The sequence below is a fragment of the Bombina bombina genome, chromosome 3 (genome assembly GCF_027579735.1).
Source record: "Bombina bombina isolate aBomBom1 chromosome 3, aBomBom1.pri, whole genome shotgun sequence".
NCBI lineage: Eukaryota > Metazoa > Chordata > Amphibia > Anura > Bombinatoridae > Bombina > Bombina bombina.
In genome coordinates this window covers 826,381,735-826,404,332 of record NC_069501.1, presented here as the reverse complement: position 1 = coordinate 826,404,332, position 22,598 = coordinate 826,381,735, and the positions used below count along the sequence as shown (strand labels likewise).

Here is a 22,598-nt window from a genome sequence, read left to right as displayed (position 1 = left end):
AAATACGTCAACAAACGTAATTCTTGCGCCAAAAAAGTCTTGCGCCAAGAATGAAGCAATAAATTATAGCATTTTGCGCAACCGCAAGCCTAACAGCCCGCAATTTAGAAAGAATGTCAATTTGAAAATTCCAGGTAAGAATTTTTTTTTTTATTTAATATGCATTTCCCAAAATGAAACTGACAGTCTGCAAAAAGGAAATATACTGATAAACCTGAATCATGGCAAATATAAGTAAAAACATTATATTTAGAACTTTACAAATAAAGTGCCAAACCATAGCTGAGAGTGTCTAAATAAAGGAAAACCTACTTACCAAAAGACACTCCTCTACATAAAGTAGATAGCCAAACCAGTACTGAAACGAGAATCAGCAGAGGTAATGGTATATAAGAGTATATCGTCGATCTGAAAAGGGAGGTAGGAGATGAATCTCTATGACCGATAACAGAGAACCTATGAAATAGATCCCCGTTAGGATGACTATTGCATTCAATAGGTGATACTCCCTTCACATCCCTCTGTCATTCACTGCACTCTGAGAGGAACCGGGCTTCAGCATGCTGAGAAGCGCATATCAACGTAGAAATCTAGCACAAACTTACTTCACCACCTCCATAGGAGGCAAAGTTTGTAAAACTGAATTGTGGGTGTGGTGGGGGGTGTATTTATAGGCATTTTGAGGTTTGGGAAACTTTGCCCCTCCTGGAAGGAATGTATATCCCATACGTCACTAGCTCATGGACTCTTGCCAATTACATGAAAGAAATGGAGGGCCTGAATAGATGGGAATCCCAGCTCATAAGACGGTTACTTCTGGAATTTTGAGAGGGAACTATGTGTCCTACTTATAACCACTCTGAACACTGAGGGAACGATATTGGAACCTAAAGATCAGCTTAACAGGGAACAGGTTGATGATCCTACGCCTAATGTGGCTAGAATTAATGATAAAGGGGCCCCCAACACCTACACTCATAAAGAACACAAAACTACCGCTCCCAAAACAATTCCGCTTACCTTAGAACCCATGACAGAGGGACCGGTAACATTGGGACCCAGACGCCATGTGTGAACGAAACGCACATGAAACTAAGTCCGGAGCAGATACCCTGTCTGGCGCAATGAAAGAGAAAGTTCCCAGCAACAAAGCTATAACCGTTAAAAGACAGCAGAGCAGTGCTAGATCCACAAGGCTGGTGATGTCGCACCTCAAGAGAGGGATCATTCAAGCTCATCCGCTCCTGACATCTACTGCACATAGGAACATGGTGAGAAAAGAACTTTACTCCGATCCTGACAACCGGAGGCATATGAAAACGGGAGGCTGGAAGAGACTTAAAAGTTTAAGGGAACACTCTCCTATCCCACCTTCCAGTAGGCCTACTCATTCGAAGCAGGCAATATCGAGAGCGGGTGTGGGGTATGACTGTTACTCTGTAAGGTTGGAGCAGGCTAGCCCATATGTAATCCCTTGTAAGTTACAGGTTGAACACCCTAGTTACTGTTATAGTACATCGAGAAGATTCCCTGCTCTTCAGATTTAAGCTCCTATATATGACGGTCAAATGACCAGACATACAAGGACTGAATATTTGCATACCTGTATCTTTGAAATGGCAAGCTTACTAAATTAGATATGTAACCTACATCTACTCAGTTAATATGATCTTTTTGTATATGCTTGGTAATCAACATGTAATCCCCTTACAACTGCATATACTAGAGGGGCCATTTACTTATAGCTATTTTGTATTGTCTACTCTCCACACTCATTTAGCTATACAGACATACACAGTTCAAAGACGAATGATTATAACCCACTACAGGTAATATTGAGACTTATATGGAGAGGTGGTGCAATGTGGGGCACAATAGTGGCGAGCCGACAGTCTAATAGCAGAAAACACCACAGGTCCTGAGGATGAGACCCTGTAAAGTCTCACACAGTGTATGCACACCAAAAACAGCAGGCACCGGGATTCAAGCAGTTAAATGTAAATGGAGGAAAAAGTGGTACCACCCCACTATGGAAGTGGGGGACTCACCCAGCAAAACGGTCGCTATCCTCTATTCACGAAAGACACACCTCAATGCAGTCGCTGCTGTGGCGGGTATCTTGTCAGTAGCGTCCTCGTAATGTTCCAGTGTGCAAAAGTTATGCTCCCAGTCTTCAGCCCCAAGGTGATGACGTCACTGCAGTTACTCTATGAGCTGCATATCCAACTCTCTCCAGAAGTGATGGTGGCAAGGTAAAGAAAGCCATTAGGCTGTTTCTGGGACTTACTGGTGAAATATAGATCCAAGAACAGAGAAAAAGTCGAAGTCCCAGATTCAGCTAAGATAAAAGTTCATATTTTTTCAATCCAACGTAAAACCAGCATAAGCATTATGCTAAAAATCATACAAGCTGCACAGTGTAGTGAGTTGTTGTTTTTTTGTCAATTTAGTGTTTGTTATGTTTTATAACTTAAGAGGTTTTAGCTTAGAGGTGGGAGGGCAAGTTAGGTGTTAGGTAGTTAAGTAATGTAGGAGTAGTTTGTGTTGGATGGTTTGGGCAGTATAGGGGTCAATAGGTTAGGGGGTATTAGCAGTATAGGGGTTAAGTAGTGTAGGGGGTGTTTGCGGTGGGCTATTAGTGGTACGGGAGTTAAGTAGTGCAAGGGGTGTTTGTAGTGGGCTATTGGCGGTTTAGGGGTTAGTAAGAGCAGGGTTAGTTTGTGGTGGTGGGTTATGTTGGTTTAGGGGTACATAGGTATAGTTATTAGGTTGTGTGCTATATATTGAAAAGCGATCCTTTACATCGCCAATGTCGGTGCCGATGCTGTTAGCAATATTTTGCCAGCATCTGCATCCATTGTGATGTATAGCAAAATATCCCTCTGCGATGCTGCCTTTAAAGAGTAATGTCTGCTTTTTTGAATATTTTGCCAACATTCTCGACATTCCATCGGATCCCTTTTGAATATATAGCCGCCTTGCAGCACTGTCGATCATCGGGGCCTCTGAGAGAAAACACAAGGTATTTAGGATTTGTTTCCAAAGAGTATAATGTAGTTTAATTATGAAATGTTTCTAGTGAAAAATGTTAGGTAGCTTTGTCTATATAGGTTTCATAGTGCATAACATTTCATTGTATATATGTATAAAAAACAGTGTCCATGGGTGCCTAAAAATATAACAAACAAAAACAAATGTAAAAAAAATGTAAAACTATAAACTTGAGAAATAATATGTAGTTATCAGTCTTCATACATAGCTTATACGCAACACAATAAAATGAATGACCAAATAAGAGGGATGTGAAAAGCAGTTGGAGATATTTCAGGAACTCACTAGCACCATCTAGTGGCGTATACAGTAGCTTTAAGGTTCAATTTGGTGGCCTAGACCAATTCTAGGCCCATGCTTTCATCATTTAGTATAATAAAAGCAAGTATGTAATCTTAAACTACAAGAATGGGATTTTAAAAATATACATTACCTAGAGTTCCTGAATTTTTTTTCAGATAAGGTGAAAAATTATGTATTAAAAAAAAAGGAAAAAATAAGCACTTGCCTTATGAAGAATCTCTGGGCAACCCCTCTGCAAAGACTGTGGGATCTTAAAAGGGAACTTTATAAAACATAATAACATAATGACATTGCAAATAGATAATTCATCTAAATATTATAATACAGAGGATTTTCAGGAGCAGTAAAGTTTTTTTTTTTTATTTTAAGATATGTTAATAATCAAAACTAATATGCATTCTACAGTATAAACACATTTCCAGAGAAGAATGCTTTGCATACATCCATCAAGTCTGGAATGCTGAAAAAAGTTCTTCACATTTCGCTATTACATGTATGGAGGAGATATGGCAAATTGAAAGTAGTAGAGGACCATAATATGACCATAAAGCTTTAGTTCTACACCACATTTACTAAACAATGAATTTATTACGGATATGCTATTTCATGTTCTTACAGCATGAGGTGCTACAATGTGAAACTCTTTTTTTTTTTCATTTTAAAATTACTTAATCTGGTAATAATATAATAATTAGACATGTGCAAATATTTATTTTCATTATTTGTTTGTAAAAACCGACATATTTCTCAGAAATTCCTTCATTAACAAAATAATGTTGGGAACTAATACTAAAAAATGTTCATTTTGCTATTCTGTCATTAGTTTGTTTCATGAATGAACAAAGGTTGGACAAATTTGTTAAATAACAAAAACAAATGTTTGCACATCTAATAATCATACTGCTGTACACAGAAAATAAAATCATTCCCAGAAATAAACAAAATATACACATTTGTTTATTATAAAAGGGGGGATTTTGCTATAAATTTTACTGAAAATTAAAGATGTGTTTTTCTGAAAATTGTTCAATTTAAAAAAATAAATAGCCAAAGCATTTACAACTTTAATATTAGATTTAATCATTGCTACAGCTATTAAGATAAATATTTTAATGATAAACAGTAACAAATTAATTTTTACAATTATTTAGTTTATAAATGTAATTTAGAAAACAAAAATAATCTCCACAAGAAAAAATCAGTTAAAAACAAAAATGTAGACAGAGAAAAAGCAGGAAAACAATAATTAAAAAAAAAATCAAGGAGAGTTTTATTTCACTAATGTATTTAGCATAGTAAAATAAAGCTAAAAAAATTGAACTGTGTTAAAAAGATATATTCTCCATTCTATCACCAAATTAGGACACTCAAATTTAATCTCCACAAAAAGAATTGACTCCATAATGTTCCTTTAATTGTGCACTTCCTTTTTAGGAAAAAAAGTCTCCCCTTTAATTATTTTTTTTTTTTTTTTGCATCTTCTTTCAAAGCAGTACAGTAGTATTGGCTTTACAAATAGAAAACAAAAAAACAGTAAAAATCTTGACATAAGTGTAAACAGATCCCTTATACAAAGGTCTATGAAAAGAGAAAAAGCCAAGAACGTTACTAGTAGAGCATTTGTGATGTACAATATTATATTAATTGACAGTCTCAGATTTTAATTAAACCTAAAGGCTAGGTTTTAATTGTCATATAACACTATTATTGAGAGGCAGAAAAAACTAATTTTCTGTGATGTGGACACAAGTTCACAACTGAACATGTTTACAACTGTATGGAGAGAAAAAAGAATTAAGAACATTCAGCAGCAAAAGCCTGTTAATGCACAACTCACATGACAGTATTAAAGTTCTTTGGGGAATGGGAATATCTCTAACATTGCTCTACATGACCAAGCCTCGCTGAAAAGAAAGATTAGGAGTATACAATGTATAAACTACTAAAACTTCCGTTTGTTGGAAGAAAAAAAAAAAAAAAAACGTTTTCCATGTCTCCTATACAAAGTAGGCAAAGATATGCCCTGTTACAGTTAAAGAAGGTTTGGAGTTCAGAAACACCAAGATCAGCGGTGAAAATATTAATTTCATGTTTAGAATCCAGCAAGAAAAGAGAGGAGCCAGTCGCACACATTTAGGAGTCAGAAAAGTGTGTTTGTATATAAAAATATGAAGAATGATTCAGAAATAAATTTTTAGAAGCATTGGCAAGCACAGTCTTAGAAGAATGAACTGTAGAAATGTGTACATTTAAGTGTAAAAGGGAGCAAAAAACACTTTTTCTTTCTTTAGGGAAATTATTTTGAGGTTGACAAAAAAAATAATAAAAAAATCCTTAACTTTTGTGTTAAAATGTTCACATCTTCAAAAGGTTTGTGCAAGAACAAGCAAATACATAGTATCTGATCTTATGGTAGGATGAATCATATCCATTTCCTGTGGTCTGTTGAAGTGAAATAAAGGCCAAAGCCTGCATAAATTACAGGCAAACCAATCACTTCTGAATCCTATGACAGTATACCACTAAAAAGGTTAATGTTTAATCATTAACAACAACCACTTTTCCCCTTTTTACTATGATTGTCTTGAGCAAGGTTTACAGTTTCCTGTGGTCCATTAGATTTCTTCTTCAGTATTAATGGGACAACCATGTTAAAAACCTCTTCAAAAAGAGTATCAACATTGTATCCTGTCATGGCGCTGGTTTCAAAACACATCTTCTCTGCTGCAGGCACATCCTTTTCATCTATCATTTTGTATTTTATTATCCTTTTGTAAAGGGCGATAGCATCTTCTAGATTAACTTGTTTGCGGACCTTAATAGATGCTCGGGAGCCGCGAGGCCTTTCTCCCTCTTTTTCACTCTCTAATACATAATCACCGGTGAGGTCTATTTTATTTCCAACCACAGCAAACAAACAGTCATCACTTGCGGTGTCTGTGAGGCTGAGGAATCGATCTTCAAGTTCCATTAGGCTCTGCATGTTGGTTACATCATATGTCAGGATCACTGCAGAAGCCGACCGGCAGTACATGGAGCCCAAGCCATGAAACTGTTCCCGTCCTGAAAAAAAGAAATAGGTATATAATACGATTACAAGTTTGTTAAAAATACAGAAAATATTTGAGTGTTAGTGACATGTTAGGATGCGTTGCAGAAACACAGTAGGCGCACTCTCACTGACAAAGATCCACAAAATACCAGGGTGCCAGAGTACAGTGTATGTAGCAGAAGAAATAGAGATGCCACTCTCTGGATTTAAAGGGACATGAAACCCAAATTGTTTTCTTTTGTGATTCAGACAGATACAGCATACAGTTTTAAACAACTTTCCAATGTATTTATTTCATCTAATTTGCTTGGTATCCTTTGTTGTAAAGTACACCTAGATAGGCTCAGAAGCTGGGCTCCACATGTATTCCTCTTGTGATTGGCTTACCGATGTGTTTACCAACTTTCCATTAGTGCATTGCTGCTCCTTTAAAAAAATAATATTAAAAATTGATAATAGAAGTACGTTGGAAAGTTAACAAATGTATGCTCTATCTGAATCATGAAAGAAACATTTTGGGGTTCATGTCACTTTAATTAAGTGCAAAAAGTAACTCCTTTTATTGTATAGTGATGTTTTGGGGTGTTCACCCCTTCCTCACCCAAATGTAGTAGTTCATTCATATATTCACTATCATGTAAAGTAATATATTGTACAAAGAGTTAATTGTGCTCAATTATACCAACTATTAGAATCACATGATGTGTACACTACATGAATAAATAGTGATGGAACAAAATATCAATGTACATTGTTCCATATATTAGCCCATAAAACAAATCCTATAATTGTGACAATAAAATGTCAAATCCTGAAATATATCACTAGCCATATTACCCTAAGATGATATACCCCAATAATGCTAATACTGAAAGCTAGTGCAGCTTGACCAAAGTATTGCAACCAAACTCCAGATGAAGATTCTAAACAATCCTAGCTACAGCACAGCGGCTATGTACAAACACGTTATCAGGAGGTGGACCAACCACTTAAGCAGTGCGATGTTACACCCGGATGGCAACAGACCACACACATACATACATACATAATATATATATATATACATACACACACATGTATGTGTATATATATATATATATGTTTGTGTGTGTGCAGACGTGCGTGCGTGTATATATATATGTGTGTGTGTGTGTGTGTGTGTGTGTGTGTGTGTGTGTGTGTGTGTATGTATGTATATATATATATATATATATATAAAAATATATATATATATATATATATATATATATATATATATATATTTTACACAGATATATATATATAAGCCGTGTTAGTCCAGAGAATAAGATATCAAAATAACAAGAGTATTGCATTGAGCAATGATACTTTTTTATTGGACTAACCATACATTTATAAGTGGACACGCTTTCGGAAGAGTTCCTTCCTTTCTCAAGTCTGAAGCAATACTATTATTGCATCAGACTTGAGAAAGGAAGGAACTCTTCCGAAAGCGTGTCAACTTATAAATATATAGTTAGTCCAATAAAAAAGTATAATTGCTCAATGCTATACTCTTGTTATTTTGATATCTTATTCTCTGGACTAACACGGCTACTCCAATCAACGTATCTGTATATATATATACCTGTATATATATATATATATATATATACACCTGTATACACATATATATATATACACCTGTATACATATATATATATATATATATATATACACACACACATATACACACACACACATATATTTCTACATACACAAACACACACACCTATAACTATATAATAGGGTTAACCAAAAGTTTCAGGTTCCTAAATTTATGGTGCCAATTCAAAACTAATTAGTGTCATACAGTCAGTGAGCAAGTTTATATTATCTATTTTGTAGTATTTGTAAATTATAATATCCCAGTATGTAAAATACAGTTGAAACAAATAATACTTTAGGGTTAGGAAACATAATTCTCATAACTAGGTTTAATGTAATCATTACTGACATGTATTTGGCTTCATATGAGCTGAATGTATCTTGTTTTGGGAAGTGAAATCTGCTTACTAAGGATTTCCAACAGGAGAAAAAAAAATAAGCTTGCCAACTATTTCTCAGAAACCAGGATGTGCAATATCAACTTGATATTACAATTTAGTAATGAACTGACAAACTCGGAAATACTGAAATATTTAACAGTTACAATGTAAAAAAAAAAAAAAAAGAGTTTCTCTAAGATCCATTACACATCTATGAATATATACATCACAAAGAGAACTAAAACAAAATAAAAATTGACAATTAAATAATTAAATTTAATTTAATCAGTTGATTAAAAACTCTCTCTGGTATGTAGGGAGATTCTGAGAAAATCTATATATGGGGCAAGATATCACATAACTATGTGTCAGGACTGTCTTTTTCCTTTCGGTCTGGATTTGCTGCACATAATACTACACCAGATGTCTTCAAGATGCACCTCAGGGGAACATATTAGGTAGATACATGTATGTAAAAGGGTCAGAGAATCCTACATTTATTCTACGTTCCCAACAATGTACATCTTTATTATTTTTGAGGAAGAGCTAGATTTATCAGACGCCATCTCTGCATTATTTGAGGCTCACTGGTGTTCAGTCCCATCTTCATCATTTTTAGGACTAAGAGATGTGATTAGAGAGTAGACTGAAGTTGCAGGTTTCCCTTAGTGCATAGGGATCATGTTTTCAAAATGATGGGGGGCTGGAGCTTAGTTGTATGACTATGACTTTAACTGGATAATAACAGTAAGTGTGTTCTTCTGCAAATAATGTGCAGCATTTGAGAAATATATGGGTACTAAGTAAATAACAAAGGACCTTAATATTGATCTAAGCATAGATAAAGAATGTTTGTAAAGACAACAGTGAAATACGTTGGAACTCTATCATGGCAATCTAAGATAATTTGCTGTTAAAGGGATATAAAAACGAAAAATTTGCTTTTGTGATTCAGAGCATACAATTTTTTTAAAGTTTCCAATTTACTTCTATTATTAAATTTGCTTAGTTCTGTGTTGAAGAGATACCTAGGTAGGCATCCTGTGCACTACATAGCAGGAAATAGTGCGGCCATCTAGTGATCTCGCAAATGGAAAACAATCTTGCAAAGCTGCTGCCATATAGTGCTCTAGAAACGGTCTGGCTCCTAAGCGTACACCCATGCTGTTCAACAAAACCAAAAGAAGTAAGAAAATTTGAAAATCAAAGTAAATTAGATAGCTCAGCATGCTAAGGCACTATGGCTGAGCTCTGTAGCAACCCAAGAGTTGCAGGTTCAATCCCCGGCGAGGTCCACTCAGCCTTTCATCCTTCCGAGGTACATAAAATGAGCAGTGTCTTGAGACCCTTACGGTTGATTAGCCGCGCTTTACAAGTACCCAATACATACAAGAAAGGTTTAGGTTTATCACTTTAATATGGTGTATATATATAAAAAAAACACCCCCTACTGGGTCTAACGTACTGAGAATTCTTTCTTACAACAGATCTCATACCCTAAACCTCCCTTTAACAATGAAAATATTTGGTCACATTACACATGGCAATTATTTGCATTTAGTGTGTGTATGTGAATATAACAATCAATATACAGTGCAGTGTGGAAATACAGCTGCAGCAAGGTACATATACAAACATAGCATTGGAAAAGGATACAAAACATCCTAATAAGTTCGTAAATTTACTTTTTTTACACTGTAGCTAATAAAATCTTTATTTTTATTTACCAAATTCATTTCTCTGTGCATCAAATGGACAATAAACAAAAGAAACTTATATACTATACTCTCTTCAAAATATGAAAGAAAGGCTGCACTCTACAGGTTAAAGTAAATGTCAAGTTTGATGAATCAGTGCCCGGTTTTTAAAAACCCTATTAAAAACAGGGGCACTTTCATTCATCAAACTTTACATTTCACTCATTTTGTTAAAATACTTACCTTTTAATCTTGAAAGCCGCTCCAGCGATTCCCCCGTCTGTTTCAAGCCTCTTCATATGTCAAAAATGTCGAATCCGGCTTCCTCCATTCACGGGGTTGCCTTAGGCAATGATTCCCCTGAGGGGAAGCCGTGATTGGAGGATGCCGTATTCGTCATTGCTGACGTATTAAGTGATGAGCGGCAGGAGGGGGAAGCGATGGAGCGGCTTTAAAGATTAAAAGGTATTTTAACAAAACAAGTGAAATGTAAAGTTTGATGAATGAAAGTGCCCGTGTTTTTAAAAACCGGGCACTGATCCATAAAAAGATAAAAGTCAGTCTTAATAGAAAGTAAGTCTTGATATAAAACACTTTTTTGATTTTCGTTCTTGATGCTTCTAAAGTCTCTCTATCTCCAGTATTATTGTGAGATAGAATATAAATAATACAATGTGATGGGTGTTTCCTTACCGGAATTACCCTCAATCGTATGAGGTAATGAATGCTCTCAAATGTTAGCCCAGGCAACTCTGGAACGGTGGTAATGTTTCGTCTGTAACTGTTCTTTACAGAGTGGTTTAGTTGTTCTTTTGCGTGCCACTTGTTGAATGGAAACTTCCAAAGGATATTCTCCTTGTGATATGGATCCTTCTTGTGGTCTCTCAGGAGTATGGTATTCCTCCAATTCAATGGTTATAGAGGAGAAAAGAACAAACAAGACATAGCGTAATACTGTATAAAAAATGGATTTATTACAGATACTTTAACGCTATACACTTACATTAAAAGCCCTCAATCCATGATGAGGTAAGCATTCACATGTATAAATGATATAAGATGTAGATTGGACCAGGCCAATCTAGTGGTACAGGACTGGATACAATGTGAGCCTTAATCCAGATTTGTTATATCAGTTGATGTTAAAAAGTCACTTCAAAAAATTAATGATAATGAGGCTTCCAATAAGAAGCTTCTTAGTGCAAATAAATAACAATTAGTTAGGTCTGGATAGAGTTTGCTATATTTAGGAATACGGGATTGCAGTGCACTTGCAAACCAAATCATTAGAACATATTGAACAGGTACCATAAAAAAGTTAAACTAAAAAGTTCACTATAAGCCCAAAGACACACTGTAAGTCTTATATTTCCTGAGGGTGGTTTGTCACCTGTCAGCGTGTTGGAGGCTTAGTGTAAGGCAAGCTGAAAAGAACCAGACCGCTATGGGTATGAAACTGCACTGCCGCTATTTAAAAAGAACCCTTACGCGTTTCGAAGTTTGTTCGTTTGATACTTCTTCGTCAGAGGTAATATAGTTGTGCAGTCCATCCGGTATCCGATTTAAAGCCAGCGAAGGGGAGTGGTTTCACTACGCCATGCATTACGTCGATGCGTAGCGGTCCTCAGCCGCCAATCATAAGCTCTGTTGATATGGTAACCGTGGAAACGGGGAACGGCTACTGTTTGATCTGTTGTCAATGTTTACTATATTCACCTAGTGTGAATTAAATTTCTGTTTCCGATTTTTTGTAAAACTGAATTTTTTTACAAAAAATCGGAAACAGAAATTTAATTCACACTAGGTGAATATAGTAAACATTGACAACAGATCAAACAGTAGCCGTTCCCCATTTCCACTGTTACCATATCAACAGAGCTTATGATTGGCGGCTGAGGACCGCTACGCATCGACGTAACGCATGGCGTAGTGAAACCACTCCCCTTCGCTGGCTTTAAATCGGATACCGGACGGACTGCACAACTATATTACCTCTGACGAAGAAGTATCAAACGGACAAACTTCGAAACGCGTAAGGGTTCTTTTTAAATAGCGGCAGTGCAGTTTCATACCCATAGCGGTCCGGTTCTTTTCAGCTTGCCTTACACTAAGCCTCCAACACGCTGACAGGTGACAAACCACCCTCAGGAAATATAAGACTTACAGTGTGTCTTTGGGCTTATAGTGAACTTTTTAGTTTAACTTTTTTATGGTACCTGTTCAATATGTTCTAATGATTTGGTTTTGCAAGTGCATTAATGAGCTAGCAGTTTTGGCAGGCTGCAGGAAGTACATTTTGAGAATCACACACATTGTCTTACGTGCCTCTGTCTGCTAACTGCTTACAGCACAGTTGAATGTGCTACTGTGCTAAATAACCATCCCATGCCGCTCTGCTAAATAGTAATACCCATCGATCTCACTAGATCCTGGCTGTCAAGTATCAACTTAGGGGACTGAGTTTAACACCGCTAACAGAGTCTCAGAGAGCCATGTGCCTTATGCATGCTTGTCCACCGGGTTATGGCAAAAAAAATGCTCACATTCATCACAATACTTAGAAGTAAAATACTAATGCTTTGTAAAAGAGATCGTTATACTAACTGCAGTTTTGACACTCACTCAGTTTATAACACCTGGGACAAGGAAGAGTCAGACTTGCTGCTTCTCCCTCCTCACAGTTCCCGCCAGCAGCCAATGACACCAGTTAGTCTTCGTCACAAACAAGCCCGGCCCTGATGGCTGATTGGCTGCGAGTAGCTCCATCTCACAGAGGCGGTTTTGAGAACCGCCTCTATTGGAGAGTGATATTGGCTCCGGTGAGACACCACTGGGTGGCGCTAGCCAAGAACAGTAGTCTGCATCCATTGTTGCGCAATCAAGGAGGGCAGCGGAATGGCTTACTGCCTCTTAATTGCACAACATGGATGGGATCACATCTGGTAGTGTCGGAGGGAGGGGGGGTTGTACCTTGGAGGGGGCGTGGTCCAAAAAATTTATAAAAAAACAACACAAGTATTTTTTTATTTTTAATCATAATTAAAACATTATTTTTTCAGATTGGACAGGGGAGGCTCCGCCTCCCCTGCCTCCTATTACTGCACGTCACTGACTGCAATCCCGTATTCCTAAATATAGCAAACTCTATCCAGACCTAACTAATTGTTATTTATTTGCACTAAGAAGCTTCTTATTGGAAGCCTCATTATCATTAATTTTTTGAAGTGACTTTTTAACATCAACTGATATAACAAATCTGGATTAAGGCTCACATTGTATCCAGTCCTGCACCACTAGATTGGCCTGGTCCAATCTACATCTTATATCATTTATACATGTGAATGCTTACCTCATCATGGATTGAGGGCTTTTAATGTAAGTGTATAGCGTTAAAGTATCTGTAATAAATCCATTTTTTATACAGTATTACGCTATGTCTTGTTTGTTCTTTTCTCCTCTATAACCATTGAATTGGAGGAATACCATACTCCTGAGAGACCACAAGAAGGATCCATATCACAAGGAGAATATCCTTTGGAAGTTTCCATTCAACAAGTGGCACGCACAAGAACAGAGCAAAAGAACAACTAAACCACTCTGTAAAGAACAGTTACAGACGAAACATTACCACCGTTCCAGAGTTGCCTGGGCTAACATTTGAGAGCATTCATTACCTCATACGATTGAGGGTAATTCCGGTAAGGAAACACCCATCACATTGTATTATTTATATTCTATCTCACAATAATACTGGAGATAGAGACTTTAGAAGCATCAAGAACGAAAATCAAAAAAGTGTTATATCAAGACTTACTTTCTATTAAGACTGACTTTATCTTGATAACAATTCTTACATCGTGTTTGTTGCGCTGAATTTCATATGTGATTTATTCTCTTTTTGTTAACATTTTTATAAGTGCCAAGGGTACACTTTTATCATTTTTTCATGCTGCACATCCACTGAACTATTAGGTAGTTACATAATATACTACATTTTGTCCATCTTTTCTATCGGTTATAATTTAGCGCTGGTAACATCTCTTGTCTAAATCTATACTGATTCATAAAACTTGACATTCACTTTAAGGTATAAATTAGCTAAAAACAGCAGCCATCCTATCCTCTATTCGGAAAGTCCTAAAGTTTTTTTAATGATTCAGATAGACCATACAACTTTCCAATGTACTACTATACTTCAGAGTTTAAAATGTATGGGAAACTCTTCCTTTAGCTATATTTATGAATATGAAATAACTGTTTCTGCTAACTGAAACCACAACCCAAAACAGTGGGATAATCTTTTAGAGAGAGAACGCCTCATTATTTTATTTGTCTAATTATTTACATAAAGTCTTCCTTATCTTTATTACTACATTTTCGTACCTCTGTCATAGACTACCACTGGGGGAACTATTTTATCTAAACCATCTTCTTTAGTTCAAAGAATAATTGACTTTTGAAGTGGGCAGCGGAGCTCGGGTATTTGAATCTCATAACTATATTAAATAGTAAGTTATAGCGCAACTTAAAGGGCCACTGTAAGTAAATATTTTCTATGCCTGTTACTAACTACCCCAAATACGCTTTTTATCAATAGCATTTCATTAACATATCTCTACCGTATATCAGAAATCTTGTCTGCAAATTTAATTGTTTTCCAAACCCACTCCGTGGGTATCCTTTGCTCTGTACCAATCCATTTACAATACCTAGATTTCAAAATGGCGCTTTAAACACAAAGTTATTGGTTTAAGTATTTTAAACATGCAGTGCTGAAAATAGTGGGCAGGATAACGTGACATCATCGGCGAATAAAAAATATAACTTTTAGAACGTTATGAAACTTTGTTTTGGAGAAAATATAGGTCAGTAGGTTTTAATTAATGTTTATTAACTTTAATATGTTAGTTGTTTAGCTTAAAAATTATAGCAGAAAGTAATCCTTTAATTACAACTGTTGAATGAAACTATCTCATTAACATTCCAGATCTGGTTTTATATTGGGGAGAGTTTACCATCACTTTAAAAGGGACATTATACACCCATCTTTTTTTATTTTTTTTGGATGTAGTGTGTTGCGAACATGTAGTGTATCCCTAATGAGCGTTGGAAACATAATGTAACTATAATTTTTTTCTAGCCGATCGCTCAATATTTTTTTTAACTTACCAAGCCTAAATCGCTTTTTAGAATATGTTTGGCCACTCTGGCTATGCGAGCTCCAGTGAACATTCCATGTAGAGCGCATGCGTGCCATTAGTGACGTAATTAATTCTGCCCTGTGTGCTAATGACTCATCACAGTCTGGGGTTAGCAAGTCCTGTATTATAACTATATCTATACTCAAACAGGGTTTGTACGAAAGTGTTGGAGAGTTACTGAGCATTTGAGATAAATTACAGGAATGTGGGGTGGGATTAACCCCTTTGTTACTAGCTATTGCTTCCGCACATTTCCATGAACTTGTAAAAAGCAGTCAGCGGCTTATCTACAACCATTTGTAACATTTTTATCTTAAACCAAAAACACCATTTGTTAATAAACTGCTTCTCTGCTTTTCCTTAATATCTGATCATCCACATAAGCTTTATTCTGACCACAAATGTCTAACTACTGTAATACAACGCATGACTGCTGGCAACAGTGATGCCGAATCTGGACAAATACAGCATGATCCTATGTGTGCGCAAATTGATGAACTAATGTCCGTGCGCGTCAGTCTAGAATTCAATGCGCATGCACGAAAGGATGCTGTGCACAGGCATGCCGTGCACGTAAGGGCTGGTGCATGCGCAATGAGAAAGGGGAAAATTCAACACATAATTTGAATTTCTGAACTTAGTGGTCAGTAGTTGATGCGTAGGCGTTAGCATACTCTGAGTTAGCGCTGCCCTTCTCTGAAGGAGGAGCATTATGGCGATGGACAAACGGTGAAACTGTAAGTGTAAATTTAGCGCAATTTGAATAATTTATTTTCATTACGTTGGGACATATATACTAAATAACAGTACATGTATACATTAACTGTTAAAAATGATTAGTGCATAATGGTTCTTTAAGTATGCTTTTTAACAAAGGAAACAAACTAGATAAGAGAAGTAAATTGGAGAGTTATTTAAAATTGCATGCTCTATCTGAACCATAAAAGAAAAAAATTGGGTTTCATGTCCCTTTAACCCCGATATGCTATTTGAAGCACACCCACTTCTGAAACCCCACTGTTTCAAATTTAAATCCAACTTACGTTGTTGAATTTTACTAAGTCCCTGTCTGCTTATCCAGTTCAGCTTTTTTGTTTTTTTATCATTGCAGGCGGTAGGCTCATCAGAAGATTAATGATAGCGATATGGCGGCTGCAAGATCCTGTTTTCTCTTCAGAGTCAGGTTAATAGCACAGAGAAGCCTCACAACTGCACACGGCGTGAGCCTTCCCTACTCTGCTACCTGGCTCAGCAGAGAAAACAAAAGCTCGCACTTGGCAGCTGACCCGGAAAGGTAGTCAGAAGCTACATCATATTCAACAATGCAAAATGGATTTTAAAATTGATTATTCAGATTTCAGAAGTGGTGTGAGCTTTATATAGCTTATTGGGGGTAAGTGCATAGAAGGAGGGTTTTTTGTTTTATTTACTGTCCTATTAAATATACACTAAATTAGTTCAAACCAAAAGGAAATACAATTGCAAAAAGAAAATGCTCTAATGTATTAAAGCTTTTTATTATTGCACTTCTGTCTACATATTACTGTGTTTAACCCCCTTGCAAAGAGATTAAACATGTAGTGTAAGTCCGCTCCAGAGCAGCAATGCACTACTGGGAAATGGCTGAACACATCTGGTGAGTAAATGACATGATGAACATGTGCATAGCCACCAGCTAGCTCCTAGTAGTGCATTGCTGCTGCTAAGCCCACCTAGGTATACGTTTTAGCAAAAACTATCAAGAGAAGAAAGTAAATTTGTTAATGCAAGTAGCCATGTCTGAATCATGAAAGTTTAAGTTTAATTTGTATGTCCCTTCATGCATTCTTTCATGTAACAGCATATTTTATTTTATTTGGATCTGATCAAATAAAGGAGCTTTCCACATCTCCAGGAGAACTCCATACATCTCTGCCAGGGTAAAAAAAAACAGCACTCCATTTGTGACTAAAGTCAGACAATGTTATGAAAAGCAAATATTCAAACAAAAGTGATAAGAGAGCGCTGAAACAGCTTAATATAAAAATGTCCAAAACAAAACTAAGATAAAAGTGTCAATTTATTAATAAAAAACATGTAGGATACTAAAATCCGATTTCTAAATATGTATCTATATTAAAATGTAAAACAATGTTACAAATAGCAATAAAAATAACAAAGAAATGTGCACAAATCCTAAACAATCAACATTGATTCACCAGTTATACTTTAGAAAGATTGTATATGTTTGATGTTTGCTATTACTGCCCCTTATTAATGAGAGATGAAGAAAAGACAGAATATTGATCTCCGATATATTATAAATAGTTCAAGTTCTGTTAAATGATATTGGTAGGAACAGGTGACCTAACCAGTCAATTTAAGAAAAGTTCCTTACAGACCCATGGTCTGAGTATGCAGAATATCAAATAATGGCCCATTCGTTTTACCGGAATACGAAAGCTTAATCTTTGGTTGCTTTCTTAGACTTACTTTCCTTAGGATCCAAATACACGTCAAGATGAGAAGCACCAATTGTTACAATATAACATACTAACGGATACAAAAGTTTTGAAATACAAGCCCGATTGGAAATACCAGTAATCTGATTACCCTAATGGAGGATACTATACACGTGACCAAGAAATGTCACGGTCGGAACAGTGTCGGTGAAGGAGACGCCAAGCACGGACGTTTATTTGGATCCTAAGGAAAGTAAGTCAAAGATTAAGCTTTCGTATTCCAGTAAAACGAATTTGTCATTCTGCATACTCAGACCACGGGTATATAAGGAACTTTTCTTAAATTGACTGGTTAGGTCACCTGTTCCTACCAATATCATTCAACAGAACTTTAAGTGTTTATAATATATCGGAGATCAATATTCTGCCTTTTCTTCATCTCTCATTAATAAGGGGCAGTTATAGCAAACATCAAACATATACAATCTTACTAAAGTATAACTGGTAAATCAATGTTGATTGTTTAGGATTCGCGCACATTTCTTTGTTATTTGTGTTGCTAATTGTAACGCTGTTTTACATTTTAACATTGAAACACATTTAGAAATCAGATTTTAGTATCCTACATGTTTTTTATTAATAAATTGTCACTTTTATCTTAGTTTTGTCTTGGACATTTTTATACTTAACACTTCTTTTTGAATATTTGTTTTGTGTGATAAGGGGATAATATCACATTAAGAGTAGCTACACGATACTAAGGGTTATATATCATTTGTTATTTGTGAAAAGCAAAGCCTAAGTAATTAATAGAGAAAGGCAGGATGCTTAACCCCCTTCAGACAGGCTTCACTCCAACACATGATGTAGAGAAAGTCCTAGCAAATGTATGGCACAATGTATTGCACCTCCGACAAGAAAAGTAACAAAATGTAGCCCTGATTTGTCTTTACCTCTGTAGACACTCAGTAAGAAAGCAGCTAAGATGAATTTAGTCAACCCTAGGAAAACAGAGGCAGTAGTACAGGTGACAAAACAACAGAGATTTGCAGAGATAAATAAACAATCACAGGCCTCAAAACCATGGGGCTGCAATTCCATGTCATGCACATAACATCTATACCAAGGATTTGGGGGAGGGGAGACAGAAAGAATTAATAAAATGAATAGTTTCAAGAAAAAAGTCAGAAACAGATACTATTCTGGTTAGGGCTGAAACAACTAATCGATAATAGATCATGAAAATCGCTGTCAACAATTCTCATTATCGATTAGTTGGTCTGCCAGATGCTCTGAGAACGATGCGGTTGGATCTTTTTTAGGCCATGTGGATGTGAGTTCTGGGGGAGGGGGCACTAATGCATGGGTGGGATCCGGACAGCAGCCTATAAATTCGCCTGCCACTGTTTGGACAAAATTACGAAGACGACAAATCAGCGAGGAATAACAGACCCCTTTTTGATGTTTTTGTTTAACTGTGGGCAAAAACAGCTTTTCTTATTATACTGCCAGCTGATTTGTTTTAGACTCCATTATATATTTAAAAGTACTGCTTTGTATTTTTCTTTCTCAATAAAGTTGTTTTAAAAATATCAGCATATAATTCTTTAAGGTTCAGTTTATGCATTTAATAAAACTAATTGTAATTTGACTTGTTATAACTGTATATTACAGCAATATAAATAAAGATACCGTAGTTCTTTGAAATTAAACTTCATTACCCATCATGCCTTACATATACAAACTACACCTCACCTCTGTGCGAGCAGGAATGCCATGACGCGGCACACATGCGCATTAAGGTAAGAACTTGTCAAACAGCTGATGCCACATCACAGGAAGTAACGTGGTTTGCCGATCTGTAGGGTTTGCTATTTTGTCTAAACACCGGCCGACAGCCCAGATCAACGCTGAGCCCAATACTTCTGCTGCATGTCTTGCTGGGGCATAAATGAGTGTAGCATAGTACTTGAACCCTGGGCCTAAGCCCAGCCTCTTACTCTGGTCTATCATCACTCTCTGCCCTGCTACTAACTGCTGGGCTGCGGCTATGGCTTTGGTGGCTTGCGAGCAGGGCCGGACTGAGAATAAAAAGCAGCCCTGGAAAATTATGAAGACCAGTCATGTTTTCCATTGAGTCTGTAGAATGCACAAGCCCCATTTTTCTCAAAGGGGATTACTGGGACACTTCTTCTCCAATATTTTTTAAGAATTAAATTATATTACTTTGTATTAAATAAAAATGTCAGCTTGATTTTATATAGCAGCCCTACAACCCAATTGCATCCATTAATCACCCCTTTAAATTATAACTTTCAAGCCCCAGCTGCTGCAGCCCACCCAGAAATCTCCTGTTATCCTGGTAGGCAAATCCAGCCCTGCTTGCGAGCCTTCCCATAGTGCTGCTGAGGACCCCTAATGAGGGGGTTACATCCCTGTAAAGGGGAGGATTCAAGCACAGACAGCCAGCATAGTGTAAAGGCAGTGCAAGAAGGGCAATCTGAATCAGTGTAGCCCAACAGGTGGTATCATATGCTGGACTCACACCTGCTGCAGCCATGGGAGGCCTAAAGCCATACTATTTTTGGTAAGGGTAGAATCTTATTACTGCTGTAATTATCACAACATTTTTATATGCACTGTCTGCAAAATTGTTATATACAACTAACATAGGGGCATCACTCACATAATCAATTGCACTAAAACCGCAGTAGCTCTGGGTACATTACCCTTGTGGTTTATTTCACATTTGGCCAAATGAATAAGGTGCTTGCTGATTATTGAAATAAAAAATAAATTACATTCTAAAATGTAGCATCTGGTTTTAGTTGATTAAAGGGACATGAAATCCAAAAAATTTCTTTCATGATATAAAAAGAGAATACAAATTTTAAAAACCTTTTCAATTAATTTCTATTATCTAAACTGCTTCATTCTTTTGGTATCCTTTGTTAAAGAAACAGCAATACAGATGGGTGAGCCAATAACACAGGGAAAATATGTGCAGACACCAATAAGCTGCTCCTGAGCCTACCTAGGTATACTTTCCAGCAAAGGATACCATGAGACAAAGCAATTTAGAAAATAGAAGTAAAGTGAAACGTTTTTACAACTTAATGCTCTTTTGAAATCAAGAAAGAAAAAAAAAAGTGTGCCTTTAATTTGCATTATGTCCTGCAGTCTAGTACTGATCTTGTGTTTTGAGGTATTTACATTTAACCACCAATCAGCAAGCACTACCCAGGTGCTGAAACAAAAATTGATAATAGGAGTAAATTAGAAAGTTGCTTAAAATTACATGCTCTATCTGAATCATGAAAGAAAAAAATTGGGTTTTATATCCCTTTAAAAGGGACATGAAAGTAAAAACGAAAAATAAATTAAAAAAATGAGCAGTAGATTTTTTTTTCCGACAAATTTAAAAATGCCGCCCCCTGCATCATGTGAGAGCCATCAGCCAATCACAGAGTCATATACACGGTTCATTTTGGCACATGCTCAGTAGTTGCTGGTGCCTCAAAGTGTGCATATAAAAATATTGTGCACAATTTCATAATGGAAGTAAATTGGAAAGCCTCTTAAAATGTATGCTTTATCTGAATCATAAAAGTTTAATTTTCATTTTAGTGTCCCTTTAACTTTCACGATTTAGATTGAGCATGCAGTTGAGACTTATTTTTTCACATTTACTTTAATCTCTTGGTTTCTTGGTTGAAAACATAGCTAGGTGGGCTCAGGAACAACAATGGGTAATACAATTTTAAAAAATGTGACCTGCCCTGTCATTAAGGCTCTTTGGACAAAAGTTGCACAATTATTTATGAGGCTGGGATCCCTGGGATGCTTTTAGGTACGAACTCAAACTCAAAGTCTAGTCAAAATTAAACAGATAGGGCATGCAATTTGAAATAACTTCCAATGTACTTTTATCATCAAATTTGCTTTGTTCTCTTTCTATTCTTCATTGAAAGCTAAACCTAGGTAGGCTCATATGCTAGTTTCTAAGCCCTCGAAGGTCGCCTCTTATCTCAGTGCATTTTGATAGGTTTTAACAGGTAAACAACGCTAGTTCATGTGTACCATATAGATAACATTGTGCTCACTCCCTTGGAGATTTTTATGAGTCAGCACTAATTGGCTAAAATACAAGTCTGTCAAAAGAACAGATATATGGGGGTAGTTTGTAGAGGCATAGAAAAAGGTAATCACAGAGGTAAAAAGTATATTAATATAACCGTGTTGGTTATGCAAAACTAAGGAATGGGTAATAAAGGGATTATTTTTCTTTTTAATCAATAAAAATTCTGGAGTAGACTGTCCATTTAAGAATAGGGATCAATGGCTGGGTAGGGCAGTTTATCACCACTCCCTTTTTTTGTTTGATTTCTTCCTCTCCTACTACCCTTCAAAAGCAACCTACCTATGAACAGCTGGACCTAAGTTGTTACTTGATACGTTTCTTATTCGTTGTATCTGTATAATAGACCTATGTAGTGATGTTTCAATTTACAGGTCTCAGTAACGCATTACGTCTTACTTTGTCTGTATTTAAATTGTATTCTGTGGATTCTTAAAGGATTACAAACTTTTACAGTTTTTTGCTTGATTAAAACACATTTTAAATTACATTTATGAAATTAAAATTACCAACCTCAAACTCTTTCAAAACGAAGCCTCCTTAACTTGTAAATCCGTTTTTTAATTTTTCGTCTATAACGTCATCTAATCCAGCCCACTATTTTAGCCCCTACATATATATATCAACCAAACGTTTTCGCCGCTTTTGCATGTTATTATAATACTAATTTGTACACAATTGCATGCGCACAAAAACGGGCCAAATAGCG

At 36.2% G+C, this 22,598-nt stretch overlaps 1 protein-coding gene across 1 annotated transcript in view; it reads right to left on the bottom strand.

The window, feature by feature from the left end:
* Positions 1-4,409: 4,409 nt before the first annotated feature.
* The window catches only part of RAB20 (RAB20, member RAS oncogene family), a 65,122-nt gene continuing 46,933 nt past the window's right edge, over positions 4,410-22,598 (bottom strand). Inside the window, exon 2 of the mRNA XM_053707782.1 lies at positions 4,410-6,417. Within this exon, the coding sequence (XP_053563757.1) occupies positions 5,900-6,417 (518 nt within the window). The 3' untranslated portion in view covers positions 4,410-5,899. The remainder of the gene's footprint in view (positions 6,418-22,598) is intronic.